This window comes from Lytechinus pictus, chromosome 7 (assembly GCF_037042905.1).
Source record: "Lytechinus pictus isolate F3 Inbred chromosome 7, Lp3.0, whole genome shotgun sequence".
Classification (NCBI taxonomy): domain Eukaryota; kingdom Metazoa; phylum Echinodermata; class Echinoidea; order Temnopleuroida; family Toxopneustidae; genus Lytechinus; species Lytechinus pictus.
The window spans coordinates 19029568-19046565 of NC_087251.1; the positions used below are offsets into that span (position 1 = coordinate 19029568).

The window sequence follows — 16998 nt, forward strand, 5'->3', positions numbered from 1 at the left end:
AATAGAATACTAAAACGGTATATTTCCACAATTCTTTTCATGTAAATAATTCTAGAACCTGCATGTTATTCAGGTATGTCAAATAATTTACAAAATTATATTTTTATCAAATGATAACTTGACTAAATTTGTCTTTTTTAATCGTAATCGAAAAAAATCAACAATCCTGTTTTAACTTGGGTTCTAAAAGCATTTTTTCCATCGATTTTCTTAAGAAATCTTATATTATTCCTCTGTAATTTCCTGTATCACAATAAAAAAGATGAAAAAGTGGGATAGATATACTTTAAAAAACGCTTATTAATGTACATTGAATTAGGGCGTTTAGAATGATGCCAACTTTGTTGTTCGTGTATTTAATTTTTGACGTTCAACAGAAATGTTGGCTGTGATTTGAAAGAAAAAGGAATTTATGATGACATATTGCTTAACAATCTCTTCAATATAAGACTTCAAATCGATTGTTCAAATCGTTGATGCAGTCACACGTTGTATATACAGAAGTGTTTCTTCAAAACTCTTAATAAATGATTATCAGTTATTTGTCATATTCTTTTCTTTCTATGATCACTGAATTTATAAACCTTGATGATTTGTCTTTGAAGGATTTCAAATATATTGCTGGATAGCTTTCAACGATGTGAACATGAAAGCTGTAAAGTGGTGTGTTTGACATGAACTTAGAATCTGTGCATATAAGCCCTCTGTTCATGTATAGGTTGAATGATCGGGGTAAACACGAACATTCCCCAAGGCATCCCTTGCCATGCCCTTGCCCGACACCGATATTAATTTAGCAGCAGACAGAAAATAATCAGTCCGCCTGTGCTGTGTATACGGTATACACAGTGGTAGAGTTGTTTCCTTAAATGCAATATCTGACTGTATGGAGGTGGGTGGGAGGATAGAAAGGGAACATGATGGCCATGAGAGAGAAAGAACGCGGGAGGGTGGGAGGGGGTAGAGGGATGAGGGAGGGAGAAAGGGGGAGGGTGGGGGGAGAGGGGTAGAAATGAGAAGTGGAAGGGGGAGCAGGGTCCGGCTAAACAAAAATCGTGAGGTCTATGATTTTAGATAAAAACAATCGAACCATTATGATACAGAGTGGATGGGTCATTATCAATATTTCAATCTAATTTTTAATGGCTCTTTACTATTCTTTCATCATGTCCAGCTACACTCTAAATTATAGGGATTTGTAAAAAAAAAAATAATAAACCCATTAGAGCTGAATAGTGACTAGTCGATGTTAGGATTGAAAATTAATCCTTAAAGAGTTTAGGATTAAAAATTAATCCTTAAAGATGTTGATAAATTTGGATTAAGAATCAATCTTTAAGAATTTCATTTAAATCTTTAAGGATTAATACTAAATCCTAATATCGACTGATCACTATTCACAGCCGTAATGGGTTTATTTTAAATCCCTGTCATTTTAGAGTGTACATACAGCTACCATTCTCCCTTGCATGCCTCCGCCAAGCATCGGTCTCTCATTATTATTATTTTTTATATTGATCAATGCCCTGTGGACATGTAATCCAATATCTTCACATATTTTTTTTTTGTACAATGACTGTGCCTATTCATGTTCAAAGTGACGAGTCACTTTCTCTAGTCTATATGTTGTGGATCAACCGGAAAGAGTGTTCGAATTCAGGACAAATCTGAAATAAAATAACCAAAGGCATTGGCCAAGAAAATTATTAAATTACAAAAGAGGATGTGACGCAAATTAGAAAAGGGAAAGTACCCGAACAGTTCTTTTCGTTCGTCATACCAGCGTGTAATTACTAGTTTTATCGTCCGGCCCGTTCTCCTAAGATTTATAAACTAATATACAAGCACTAGCGTACCTACGGGGGGGGGGGGGGCAGAGGGGGCAGTCTGCCCCCCCCTGACGAGCCACAACCCATGCAAAGGACGTATCTCTGCCCCCCCTGACGAGCTTGAAAGACCTTTTTTGCCCCCCTGACGAGCTTGAAGACCTTCATTTGAGATTGAAGACCTTTTTTCTTTCTTTTTTCTTTTTTTGCTTGTCAATTTTTTTTCTGGTACGAAATCCTTCATTTGAGATTGAAGACCTTTTTTTTTTTTTGCTTGTCAAATTTTTTTCTGGTACGAAAGAAATCCTTCATTTGTGATTGAAGACCTTTTTTTTTGCTTGTCAAATTTTTTGGCGGACGGTTTTGCCCCCCCCCCCCTGTGGAAAATCCTAGGTACGCCACTGTATACAAGATACATAAATAAACGAAGAGTTGGAAGCGGTATGCGGTATACTTTTTCTTAACAACATCACTTGGCGTAACTAGGAGGGGAGGGGGCAAGGGGGCACCTGCCCCGGCGTCACTTTCAGGGGGCGCAAAAAAGGGAAAGGGTGCGCAAGTAAAGAATATGAAGGTAAAACATGAAGAGAAAAGGCAAAGGAATAAAGACGCAGAATATGAATACAACTGAAGGTAATTAATACCCCGTCCTATGTTTTACCATGGTAATGCAGTTTCCAACACATTAAGAAAATGAATCTTGCGTGTTGTTACCCAGGGATGAATAATCGTGTCAGCTTTTGATCAGTGATACACAAGAATTCGTCCAACAAACAGTCCTTAAAATGTTCCTTTTACAAAGGCAAATATCATTACTTTACATCTCTAGCTACATATTTGTATTTTGATACATTATTCTTCATTAATTCTTTTCATTAATTCATGGGCGGAAATCCCAGCGGGGGACAGGTACCCAAAATAGTAGGGGGGACACAATATCAAATGTCCCCCTACTATTTTTGGTCTTTTATGATGGAAAGAAATACATCATTCAAAATCTAAATAAAACAAGCATTTTGGACGAGATTACCTTACTTTTGGGGTGATAACTTTTTTTCTTTTTTTTTGTTTTGCTTGTCAAATTTTCCAGCCCCTGGTCCTTTTGGGAGAAATTTCCGCCCTTGCATTAATTAGTTCTGAAATAAATATTTTTTCTGGTTTAATTGTCAAAGCTTTTCATCATGCGCTGATTTGATAAGGATTTTTGATATCTTTTTATATAAACAATCATTAAAATGTCACGTTTTTGGTGAGGATGTACATGTATATATACAATGAATGCGGTGCAATTTTAGCACTTGCCCCGGGCGCCGTTTGTCCTAGATACGCCACTGATCAACATTATGCAGAAATCCAGGTGTATGGTCATAACAGAATGCAGAATGATGTCCCTTCGAAAGGTAAAAGAAATCCTATTATTTTAGAGGTACCAACAGTGATGTCATTCACTTAATAAAGTCAAATTAGCTAGATTTATTGAAACAAAATTCGATGAAAAAAATATCAATTAACAGCAACTGTTAAAAAAAACACCTTTGGGGAATTTTCTTGGTGACCACCAGCCCCCAACATCCCTTCTAATTCGCTCGTGGGCATGGAGTATCCGAATTAAAAAAATATGAAATTGAATAAAAGGATATCTTTAAATTATGCAAGAATATTTCTTTTTTGTCCCTTCTAACCGAGGGTAATGATAGAAGTGAGTTCGGAAAAAAATGGAGGGGGAATAGAAAGAAAAAATAAAGAAAAATAGAGATTATATATAAAGAAAGAAAGAAAGAAAGAAAGAGCGATAGAGGAGTGGGGTTGGGATGTTTCTCTTCATAATGTTGGTCTGAGCACTAATCATAAGAATACCAGCTATCCAACAGATAAGGTCGATCGTAGATCTATAATTGGTCGACTCATATACCACGGCTGGTCAAGTCCATTGGGTCAATGGCAGGTCAAAGTTATTGATTAATACTGCTTTGGAATCTTTACTTAGAAAATAACATTACCCTTAAAAGTATTTCTGCCCATTTTAAGAACAGGCACGAATATAGGGTATACTTTTCAGATGCTGAAAATTAAAAATGATGAGTTTAAATGCTGTTATTCCGTCTTTGTACCAATAGGTCGAGATAAAAATATAAATCAATGAAGTGTAATTCTTTGTGGTAAAAGGAACTTTCTCATAAGCATAATTACATGTTTTCAAAAACTTTACTCGAGCCCCTGCGACTTCCACTCATCTTAAAATGTCATCATAATCAAGTGTAACTAAATACAGCGCGTAAGTACGAATTTGACATGTCCTTCGTAACGTTAATAACTTGCTTATAAGCCCTATGTTACCTCAAAGCTTAATGAACCCAACCATTCATCGAGGTGAATATGAAGAGAGAATAGGCAGTGATATTAATTAGCAATCTGTAATTAGATACCACACTATTCATCATCTTTGATTAAGATACAATGGTGCACGGCCGCCCCTTTCTTTTCCCCGTCGTGTTACCCCTAATATCTCATCGAAGTAAAAAAAAACATGACACGCCTAGTTACCAGTATCTGTATTATCTTGTATTTTCTGAGAAAGAGGTGAAAGAACGACAGAGAAAGAGATGGGGGAGGGAGGAGAGAGAGGCAGAGGCAGGGAGAGGTACAAGGGTCAAACGAAGGGAGAAGGGGAAATCATAGAGTATGATGAGGGGGGTATTGTTTATACGGGGTCCATGCGAGGACTTTTTATGACGTCTATCAAGCCTGCAATGCCGTCAATAGCTGCTTCAATGGTATGACAGGAATGCCGGTTCGCCCGCCATCCTAGGGTGTGTTCACATCTTGGTATGATAGCGTGTCGACTTAACCCATATAAACTGGTAAAGGTACGTCCAAGTGTGAACATAACACCAGCTGTTGCCTTACTGTTTGGCACTTTCACTTTCGGCCTAACCATTATTTTGTTCACTATATATACTTTAGCAGCTCCCAACAACATTTTGAGATAATAATCTTGGGCTTGGGATGCTCGAGGAATTCAGCTCTCGGAGGGGGGGGGGGGGCAATAGATGTCATTATTGTAATTATCTATAGAGTCATTAATCGATGTAATAACTCTGATCACTGTATATTGCACATTCTTTTCTCATCTGCAAATGCAAGATGTCAGTGCAGAATTCACAAATCTATTTCAAAAGGGCACTGCTCCTTTGCTATGATTATATCACGTTGAAATCGAGTAAACGAATTTTCATGTTAGGAATATTATTTAACCAAAGTAAATTATTTGAATTACCGGACTTGGTAGATTTACAAGGGAGCTCGATGCAATGTTTATATGACGTATGTATGGACAAATGGATTATTATGGTATATTTTATTGTAAAATAGAGATCTTCACTATGACACCAAACTTTCAGGACATATTGCAAAGTTAATTTCAGTTTAGCTTTTTGGAGCTGCAAGAGGAATTATCTCATCAAGTATCAAGTATACGTTAAGATTATCACCAATGTCATTCTCGGGTATCTTTTCTTCTCGACTACTACCATCACTACTACTACTACTACTACTACTACTACTACTACTACTACTACTACTACTACTACTACTACTACTACCACTACTACTTTTACTACTACTACTACTACTACTACTACTACTACTACTACTACTACTACTACTACTACTACAACTACTACTACTACTACTACTACTACTACTACTACTACTACTACTACTACCATCACTACTACTACTACTACTACTACTACTACTACTACTACTACTACTACTACTACTACTACTACCATCACTACTACTACTACTACTACTAATAATAATAATACCACCACCACCACCATCACCGCCACCACAACTACTAACACTCCTGTTATTGACACTGTTATGTTTATGATGATACTATTATTACTTAGAGATAGAAAGACAAATCGAAATATTGTCATGATCGTGGCAGAAAAAGTTGAACAGCGATGTTTTAAATATCAGTATAAAATATTACATTCATTTATGAAGATATAGTCTATCAAAGGTTAATAAAAATAAATACTAACTTTTTATGAGTGGGCATTATATTGGTGTGATTCAACAACGTACAACTGTAACATATTCTAGCATATAGTTACCACTACCACTACCACTACTTCTATTCAATAAATGGCAAGGACTTTGTAGTTGAAGATTATAAAAGAGAGTCAATTAAAGGTTAATACTATAGACGACCGTATTGGAATGGGGTCGATTGTTAAACCTCACAGCAGGATTTCATGATGTGATGACCAACAAAGAAAATAAAAGTAATATTTAAACCCTTTGGTGACCGAATGGCTTGTCAAAAGACTTTATAATCAAACCATTTCAGATTAAACGATGCGTCTTAATCTAATTATAATAAAAAGTTTATGCTATCCTGATTTGCTCATACAAGACATGGATTAAAATGTACCATTGCATGGCGCCTCATCGTCATGAGATGATGATAACGTGGGTTTATGCGATGTTAATTTATAAAATGTCGTCAAAACATTATTTCGAATCGGAGATATTGTTGAGAAAGTGGTGTGTTTGTTGGACTCAAACTACAGTGGGTTCTATGGTTCGAATCTTAGTTCGGAATTTTAAGAAGGCAATCCTCCACATTTCCCGGCTATTTGCTTGCGTGTGGAAAAATTATTGGATAGATATTTGCTTTGTTGATAATAATTACATGAAATATAATACTTACATTACATGGAATGTAGTATTTCATATTCTTTTTAATTAGAAAAAATGATTTCATTTGCGATTAGTTTTTACTGTAGTCGTACTGTTAACTGTTATCATATATATATATATATATATATATATATATATATATATATATATATATATATATATATATATATATATATATATACATACATATATACATTAATTGTGTTTGAATTAATAAACTAACTAATGAAAACGATTCATTGAAATGAATGAATCAAAATAATACACCCATAACACAGGCACTCTCACAACCTTGATGATTGATGCCAAATACATAACAGTGGAGATAAAGATGAAATCCCGAATGAAATACTTGTCAGGATGTTAATTTAGAAAGCAATCCATCATGAGAAATGTTTACGTCACTTGGCATGTCACTCCATCTCAGATCTATCTCAGACAGCAAGCAGTGCATCTTATTGGTACAAAACGAGGGCGCAAGTTGCGATATTAATCTTTCCCCTATCATGAGATTTTGTTTTGTTTAATATAATTGTCATCGAAGTCAAACAGAGATCCCTGATCCCAGATGTGGAGCTAAACGAGGTATTCACCTTCTCGGCATATTGTTGGCATAGTACCAAGTTGGGTACTATTATAGCACACATTATACATTTATATCTATACATTGTAATTAAGAATGAGATATTTATAACCTGAGTACAGTTTAATGTCGTTTCTACTTTTGGTCGGCTACTTGATTTTGACATCTCAATCGCTTTCAAAATGTATGCTTCGGTCAGGGTGTTTAATATTTTTCTTTATCTCTCTCTCTCTTTCTATCTTCCTTCTAATCCAGGTATCGTCAAACCTGTACTCTCTGGTGGAGAATCGGAAACGGAAGGTCATTCCGCACCTCAGAAGACACCCTCTCGAGATTTATCCACAGAGAAGAAACACTTACCCAGCTCAAGGAGTCTGAGTAGTCCATTGCCATCGATCACGGTAATGGCCCCAGCGACCATTCATGAGGAAAGTGAAGCAACAGAATCTGCAATCAAAATACCAACCTCTGAAAGTCCTGGAATAGTCGTGCCTAAGGTCTCATTTACGACAGAGTTAACTCCGACACCTCTGGCAGATGTTGATGTGAGAATCCTCGAAAGCAGGGATCCTGGTCGTAACAAAGACGGTGAGAAGGAACAGTCACCATCACTTCCAAAGAAACGCATCGCATTGCCAATCATCTGCATTGAGAGTGAATCGGACAAAAGTGACAGCGACACTCCGGCTAACACAAGCGGAGAGAGTTCTCCTCCTGTAAACAAATCAAACGATCTCTTCGTTAAGTTCTCAGTGAGGCCAGCTTTTGAAAGGCCACCACCGAGTAGGAGAGTTTCAGCTGATTCAGCCAGTTCAGGGCCGGTGCGTCCATCGGGGGTGATACGGAAAGACAGCCTCGGTATACCATCGGTTGTGAAAGGGGAGATTGCTTACCCTGGCGTCCAACGGAAAATGCCGACACGAAGGCAGTCTGAACCATTGACAATTACAGTACAGCCACCTGCTATTTGTGAGACAAAACAAGAAAAGGACCAAACAATCTCACAGGAGGTTATTAGACCAATTCCGCAGAGGGCTGATAGTCTTGGAGTTCCCCAAGTCTTCACGGGTGAAGCATCTTTTCCAATGAAACAACCTCAGACTGGACCGCCAGGCAATATGCCACCTGCAACTGTCAACCCAAAGAAACCACCAGGTGCCAGGAGGAAAGAAAGCCTCGAGGTACCAACAATTGCAACTGATGAAGTGTCCTTTCCCCCAATGACAAAGACTGTAATGGGACCACCTCTGGAAAGACCAATCAAGCGCCATCGGCCACTTAGTTTGAATATTCCATCGCTTTCGGCCACATCTCCAGAAGAATGCTCAGAAGACAGACCTCCGTTTTCTGCTCCAGCTGCCAAGAGAAAACATACATCTATCCTGAAACGTGGAAACAGTCATGAAAAACCCGGTCCCAAAAAATCTGTTACATTCTCGCCGACAGTATCTCCACAGGAGATCCCACCTGAATTCAATTTCGATCGCGAATCTGATGGAGCTATTTACACTCTTCCAAAGCGACCCAAAATGTTCCGCCATTACAGCATTGACTCATCCGATATGTCTTTAAGACAAGAGAGATACCGCGCCGCTGGGAGACAAACCGCTCAATGTAGAGAAGCTGGTATCCTCTTTTCAGATGATCAACCAAATATCTCTGGTGTGAACAGGACTAGTAGTGATTTCGGCAGCCTTTCTGATTTTGACATGAACATGTCTCCTTCAGTATCAGAAGGAAGCAAGGATGTTGACATGGAAACACATACATCGGACATGGAAGAAAGTGATGATGTTTTTGAGGATTCCAAAGCTCTCGAAATCAGCAATGCCAAGGCTCGATTCCTCGCCGCTGGTGGCGCTCGCGCTGTTATGTCCGTTTTATGCACACAAGACTCAAGTGATTCCAATGGTCAAGGGTCAAAGTATTCCAGTGTTGACCTCCTTGAAGCAGAGGCCAAGACCGACTCATCACCGTCAGATGAATCGCCTCAATCAACTTCAGACACGACGCCAACAACAGATACCCTTTTCAAGGAACCAGAGACCACTACGATCAAGATTGTTCCTGAAACCGAATCGACAAGAACAATCACTACGCTCTCCTCACCTGATAAAGACAAATCTGATATTGGTCCTAAGCGTTTCATATCAAGCGAGGACCTTGACATACGTGCTTCACTTCTCTTCGTGGAGACCGTTCGGAGTTCTGTGGAATCTGATCTTTCGGAAGGGCGACACAGTCATTCATCTGAAGAAAGTGAGAATTCTGCGAGCGAAGACGTCGTCCGCCTTCCCGCAGCCGATTCCAATAGTGCCAAGAGTCGGTTCTTCCAGTCTTGTCAAGAGACCAACATCACGCCAAGGCACCATCGTCACCATGGAGAAGATACCTGGAACACTCCGACAATACCAGAATTACCTGAACCATTGGGTGAGTACCATAATCTATACTCATATTTCACATATTTGTTAACTATAAAACTATTACGATCCTTAACAATACCGACCCTTTGAAAACTATCACTTGTGTCAGGCCTGTTCTTGATTTAGCAAGGAAATAAACATGATAAAGGGATTACTAATTTCTGTTTTGCCTTATGCAAGGTGTGGCATGATCTTCATCGGAAAAAATGAGGATATCCAGCAATGATTGTTTGATTAAATGCATCTTCTCCTTTAAAAAAAAAGGGGGGGGGGGGTGTTAAAAATGCCGAGTAAGCTGGTGCTGATTTCTGGTGATGATCACGTTGATGAAGTACTGGTCATTATAAAAATGACAAAGATAACAATTATCATAGTTGTGATCATAATAATGGTAATGATGGTGATTGGGATGATTCAAGAGGTATATGCAATCTCTTTTATATGGTAAAATGAATCCGGAAATGAATGATCAGGAGATAGACAAATGAAATTCATGAAAATACATCCGAACACATGGGGGAAATACGTCTTTATTGAAAGAATATTCCAAAATGTTATACAGTTTTAATGTATAATTTATATCATGAAATAACAAAGAATTTCAAAGCAACGATTTCCTAGAATACAAAATGATAAGCAACGAAGCAAATTTGACTTATAATATTTATTGAACGCTGTGAAATAAATAAAATTGAATTGAGATACTAAGGATTTGACAAAAATAATTCCTCATTCATCCCGTGATGATAAACTTACAGTAGTGTTTAATCTCTATCATAATACTGTATTGTTTTGCACAGGTTTTTAACTAAATAATGAAAGAACAAAGCGCCACGTTCGCTGTTAAACAAGTCAAAGTTTTTCACTATCATAATAACGAGACAGGCCCACCTAATAGTGAACGTATTCATTAATTCCTTTTACACTGGTCGTTGTAATTGCAATGTACGTTAGATGCGATGGTAGGCGCGTGGCGTTTTTTCTTCTCTCTGTGCAAGGGAATTAAAGATAACGAGTGAAACAGATGACTTCCACGGGTACCGGATTTAGATTCCAGTAGCATCCAGAATAGCATCTTATTTATTCCAGATGTTTATATTTAGCTGTCAAGGGCAGCACGATATACGAGTTGAATCCGGGGTTGTTCATCTTTGGACAGCGGGGAAACCATGACGACAAGAATGCATGCAATGTGACAGAAGGATGTAGGGGGTAGGGGATGGGTCTGGGATGCCCTAGATCAGGGATTCTCAAATGGTGGCGCGCGCGCCACTTGTGGCGCGCCGAGCCTTGCGGAGTGGCGCTTGGAAGCCGGTATAAAAAAGTAAAAATAAAGAAAAATACGGGAGATAAAAATGTATCTACCAGTAACCTGGAAATAAGGATTTGGTGATCATTTTAATACAAAGAGAAAACAAAAACTCTTTACTTGACACTTAATTGATTTCCTCAAATTTTGTCCAATTTAGCACTCGATAACCTCTATTATAGAGGATCGATGTTGTTCTTTTTATTTATTCTATGCGGTACAAAGTTTATGTGCCACACAAGTGATTTGAAAACCCCGTTTGTAGGATTTCTATTTCAACGGCGAGAAATGTTGCATTTCCAGAGTATCCTTTTTGTTTAAGAGTTAAACATCAAATAATGTGATATCCATAGAGCATCCTGATCATTAAAAAATATGAATTTGGGGCATAACAAGCAGAAAATTTGTTTCCGGAGCCGATTAAAATCCGAAGGTGTAAAGTGAAATACATACATGCTCAGATGTATTGCCTGCCGTGATTGCCTGCATGCACTCTTGCTTAACACGAACTGAATAAATGATACTGCACGTGAGTTGTAGAGGGGCAGTTTGGGCGCTAGTGCAGTGCAACGCCTAATTTTCAGCCCTTGCAAAATCGGGGAACGTAACTTTAGCCACTGGCGTACAGATGGGGGCGGGGATTGGGGGCCCCCAAGTGTTTCACGGCCAAGAAAACAAAAGGAGAAAAGAGGAGAAAAGGAAAGAAAAGGGAAATATTGTATTATCTTAATATTATGTCAAAATATAGATTTTTGTATTGAAAAGTTCAATATTTTTGCTTCAGCTGCCATATCTAGCCCCTCATTTTTTTTTACTCATTACGCCACTTGCTTCAGCCAATAGATCTGGTGCAGAACAGTCTGAACTAGTGGTATCATTGGTATGTTGTGAAAAAGTCACTGGTCATTTTTCTTTTAATATTGTGTAGTTTGTTGGCATTTGTATTTCTTCTTTTGATATTAATTAGAGCCCCTCTGGGCAATTTAAAAGGCCTCATATTCCAAAACTTCTTGGGGCTCTGCCCCCTCGACCCCCACGCCACCAGGGGCCTCTGGGCCCCCCATCCGCTGATACATTGCTGGTTTGCGTAATGGATAGTGGAGCATTACAGATTCTCAACAAGAAATGTGGCGCTTCCAAAAAAGTAATTGAGAATGGCTGCCCTAGATTATACGTCATCTATACCAACACTCACTCCAAACTCCCGAGCCCTAATCCCATGGGTTGATGGAAGGAGAGGGGTAGCCAATGCTGGTGTAATTATTATACGATAACTTAAATTAAGCGCAGTTCAATAATAAACACATAGTAGAAATGTGTGTACCGTTTTTATTATGATAATTACAATATTTTAATTATTATCATTATTATTGTTATAATCAATTTCATTACTTTTATTATTATTGTTATAATTAATTTTATTATTATTATTATTATTATCATTGTTGCTATCACTACTACTACACTATTACTAATTCTACTTCTATTATCACCACGATCACCATGATCATCACTATCATTATCACAATCATTATTTATTATTATTATTATAAGGGGGCAGAATGCTTTATTTGTAACGAAAAGATTTTCCAATCTCTATTTTAGATTTAGCTTTCGTAGTTGCGATGCCATTAATCTTCAATATTAATCCATTTGACACTCCATGTCTCTGAATGTTTTACAGCAGATATGGCACCACTCCAATGCTTTGATCATCTATGATGATCATCTTTCTCCACTTGATTATACAGGCTCACCATGCATAACTTTTTCATAGATCATTAAGTTACAAAATGACAAGTTCAAACAAATGTCGCGACCCTTTCCTTGACACAATCCTACTCCCCTGGTCCGCCGTTCTCCCTTGCTCATCAAGAGAAATATGCATGGAATTAAGCAAATGCACCCGGGTTTTTCTCTTAGCACGTTTTACGGCTTTACAGTCCAAGCGAGAGTGAAAGTTCTGATGAGGGAAAAAGCCGAGGGAATTCTTCTCGTCATCAAAACGACTGCATTTATCACGTGTTGCAGAGCTTTGCTCCTCGTGGTGTATTCGTCATGTTCGTACTAGCAACATGAATAGTAATTTTAGAACGAGGATATTCAGATTAAGCCAAGTCTGACACACACATCAAACATTGTTATGATCATGATTAGTAGTATTATGGTGATGGTGATGATGATAATGATAAGTATAGAAGTAGTAGAAGAAGAAAAAGTAGTAGTAGTAGTAGTAGTAGTAGTAGTAGTAGTAGTAGTAGTAGTAGTAGTAGTAGTAGTAGTACTAGTAGTAGTAGAATAGTAGAGTAGTAGTAGTAGTAGTAGTAGTAGTAGAAGTAGTAGTAGTAGTAGTACTAGTAGTAGAAGAAGTAGTAGTAGTAGTAGTAGTAGTAGTAGTAGTAGTAGTAGTAGTCGTAGTATTGTAAAGTAGTAGTAGTTAAGTTATCATGACCCTAAAACATTGTTCCTTATGTTATGGGATCATTGACATTAGATTGGGTGGATCGAAATGGGCTATCCGAAATATTTAATGAGTTAGGAAATATTGCACGAATCAAGACTGAGTACTAATTAAAAGATTCACATTCACTAGTTCTACATCTACTGAAGATTCGTAACTCTTAGAGGCTTACTACGAAATATCGAGTAATCGCGTCGGATAAGGAAATCGCGTAACCTGACCTTTTCGTGAAAAATTTAAATCAATGTCCGAAAGTTCAGGTTTATTGGATTGTGGTACTTGTTAAACTGATGGTTTTGCTTAAACATTTTTAAACAAGTTGTTGAACAAGTATGTTCAGGGTATCAGCGGGTTATTTGGACCTGAACATTCATAGATTAAAGGCGAATATTTCCCAAATAGCAGAACCTTCCTTTCCAAAATTAGAGGGGGTATGAAACTTCCTTGCGATGGTTTGCAGTAAGCAATATCTAGATATTAATTTTTCAAAAAATTATGTTGATATATTCTATATATTATGTGACAACAGAAAATAAAAACTATTAATAAATTCTTGTGAAATCTCTTCAACTCTGTGATTTTGCAAAGAGGTGGTGAGATTATCTCGAATACACAATGAACAAAATATAAATCGCATTGTTAAAGAAATGATTGGTTGACTGTTCAAGATAAATGAGAACAATCCAAAAGAATGCGAGATAATGTACATGTACACTCATAAGTTATATCAGATTTGGATGATACGACTAAAAGAAAAAAAAAATCGTGTCAACATCCGATCAATTGGACATCATCTTTTTAAACATTGGCTAAGATTTTCATTTATTTAGCCATGCTATTCATTTGGGTATCACAATTTTGTACATTAAGATTGATCCTTTTAAACTATCATATTATACAGATATATGTTTTATTTTCAAGAAACAAAATCATGTATCTTGATTTTTTACAATGACGTCGAGATCGAAACGGCCATTACGAGAACCAAATAGTCCAAACTAGATTGACATCGTTATCAATTATTGGCTCAGATTTTAACATTATGTAATTCTGTTCAACTCTTAACCAACCATGCATTTCAATATAAATAGACAAGATAATTTCATTAAGACATACAACGTTTTCTTTTCTTTCTAGAACTTGATTCGCAGGATGAAGAATCAACTTCAGCTGCTCGTGATGCTGATATCGACGACTCAACATCGACATCGAGTTCACCATCGTATAGTAAGTGCAGCATAATGACATATCTCATTTCAATTTAATTATCTTTATTTGTTTTGTCACTTTCGTCTTCCTTTTTGTCTTGTTTCTTCCTGATTTTTTAAAATCTTCTATAATTATATATTTTAAAGAGATACAAGGCGACATTAAACGTAACATTAAGTGCGAAAATTTAGGAGGTGAGACAGAAAATCTTTTTAAAGTAAAGTTATTGACTACTGTTAATTATTTAACAGATGTTCAATTCTCAAATCTTTATATCCTCAATAATTTCCATCTTCTTACAGGCAGTAGTTGGTATGGTTTTCTAGAGCTTGACCCTTCGCGACCGTCTCTCGCCAACCTTGATGTGGAGATCATCGAAAGCACCGACAACGACCTTTCAGCTCCTCTTCGAGCGGATGACGACACGGGTGACGAGGTCGAGGATGACTGCGGGAGACGAGAAAATCAAGAAAGTGTCACGTTAACTGGGGCAGAGGATGGTGGGAGGTCTAGAAGAGGAGAGGGGGAAGAAGGGACAGCGGTGGTAGGAAGGACGGAGGATAAAGATGATGAGGCGAAGGACGCGTGCCCAGAGAGGGCTCCTATTGCCTCGGTGGGGGTTCCTCTTACCGAAGCAGGGGCACCAGCAGAGGAATCCAGAAGTGTCGGGTCCAGTAAGGACGATGCCTTGCGTCATCAATGGCCACTAGCCGTTTCATCAGGTATGTCAGTGACGTCACTGCTTTCCAGGAAAGTCGTGACATGATACATAGACTGGAAGCAATCGAATATATTGAACTTTGGAATGCGAATTCACAACAATGTGCGTCCCGATATACTAAAGGTCAGACCTTATGGGTATTGATGGCGGAGTTAATAAATTGTATTTTTATTTTAGTGTAGACGGATGGTGATTGGTTTGTAATGGGGGAGGGCTGACTATGAGAGATGGGTTATAGAAAGATGATGAAATTTATGAACAAAATGAGCAGAAATTTAGCTTAGAATACCTAGACGACTCCAGTTCCAAAATTATACTCAAATATACGGTAGAATTTCAAAACATACCCCTCCCAGAGTCACAAAATAGAGAAAATAGTGGTGTGCAGCTAGGAAGAAGAGGGTCAAGTGCATTTTACTTTGGTAACTTGCCCAGTGGCGGACCGTGACCCGGAGGAGACGATGATTGGAGGGGCACTGTATTGTTGGTGAAAAATGCTGTGCCCCTCCAAAGTTTTGTCTCCTCCTGGTCACGGTCCGCCACGTTAACTGCCCCTTTTGTCGCGCAGCCCCCTATGCCGGTAAATTTCCCACTTCACGGCGTCACAGTCCACGTCACCGCAGCTAGGGTCAAATAGTTTCCGTACAAATATATTTATAGCACGATATATATATATACATATTGCATCTTGATAAAGGTCATTATTTCCGCCAAGTAATCTTGAGACCTGAATAGATAACGAAAGAAGTGGGCGGGTGTCATGGTCACACTCTTGGATATCTCTTTTCCGACCCAATGAAATAGAGATATGTCACCTTTGGAGCTTTCGAACAAAAGACGGTTGTTACGAGATGAGAAATATATGCGTTGTGGTTTAGTGGATGGATCATGAATAACAAGGTATGGGTTTAAACTCTTTCTTTGTCTCACCGATGTCTCGGCCTCTGAGACATAAGACATTTCCATTTGAGACACACTATCACTGCCTTGAGACATATCTCAGGGTATAGACTACAATCTTTCTTCTTTTACCTTATATTCAAACTTTATTAGCCCGGGGTTGTTCGTATACTTTTGCTTCAGAAAGAAAACAATATTCCCAATGGATAGTCATTAGAGTATGCTAGAGACATCAACAAAGTTTTTGGTGATTTTGTCATTTTTCATGTGCCAACTTTGTTTGAAAAAAAAAAAAACTTTGAATCATAATGGAAAGGTGAACATTCGCCCCTTCTTAACTTCTGATTTTTTTTTCTTGATGCGGAGGTTTGTGAATCATAATTGTATTAAATCTAATCCAGTTATTTGGTTTTAACATTATGCCTAGCTTCGTCGCCTGGTCAATCTCGACATCGTCGTCACTTTAATACCCCAATCATCATCGATAACGGAACATCGATGGTCAGAGCGGGACTCGCTGATGGCGTGGCGCCCTCTGTCACCATCCCGACAGTGGTTGGCCGACTGAAGAAGGACCTTGAAAGCTTCCGACATCGTAAAGACCTTTACGTGGGTAATGAACTCACCAAAAAGTACGGACTGGTCTGTGTAAGCAACCCCATGAAAGGTAGGGCCATTATAGTCGTACGTAGGATGATATATAAGATTGCACATATATGCAGCTTTAAAATTGTGATCCAATGGAAATTATAATTCTCTTTCCATTTGAATTCCATTCTGCCATCAGTTACGTAACCAAATAATACTTATGTTTTCAATCGGAATTACTGTTGCAAACCAGATTGGA

General features: G+C 38.0%; 1 protein-coding gene across 1 annotated transcript in view; it reads left to right on the top strand.

Moving 5' to 3' along the window:
- The window catches only part of LOC129265427 (mucin-5AC-like), a 37057-nt gene that overhangs the window by 12173 nt on the left and 7886 nt on the right, over positions 1 to 16998 (top strand). The window contains exons 2-5 of the mRNA XM_054903421.2: positions 7381 to 9558; positions 14459 to 14548; positions 14833 to 15252; positions 16579 to 16818. Coding sequence (XP_054759396.2) covers positions 7381 to 9558; positions 14459 to 14548; positions 14833 to 15252; positions 16579 to 16818 — 2928 coding nt within the window. The remainder of the gene's footprint in view (positions 1 to 7380; positions 9559 to 14458; positions 14549 to 14832; positions 15253 to 16578; positions 16819 to 16998) is intronic.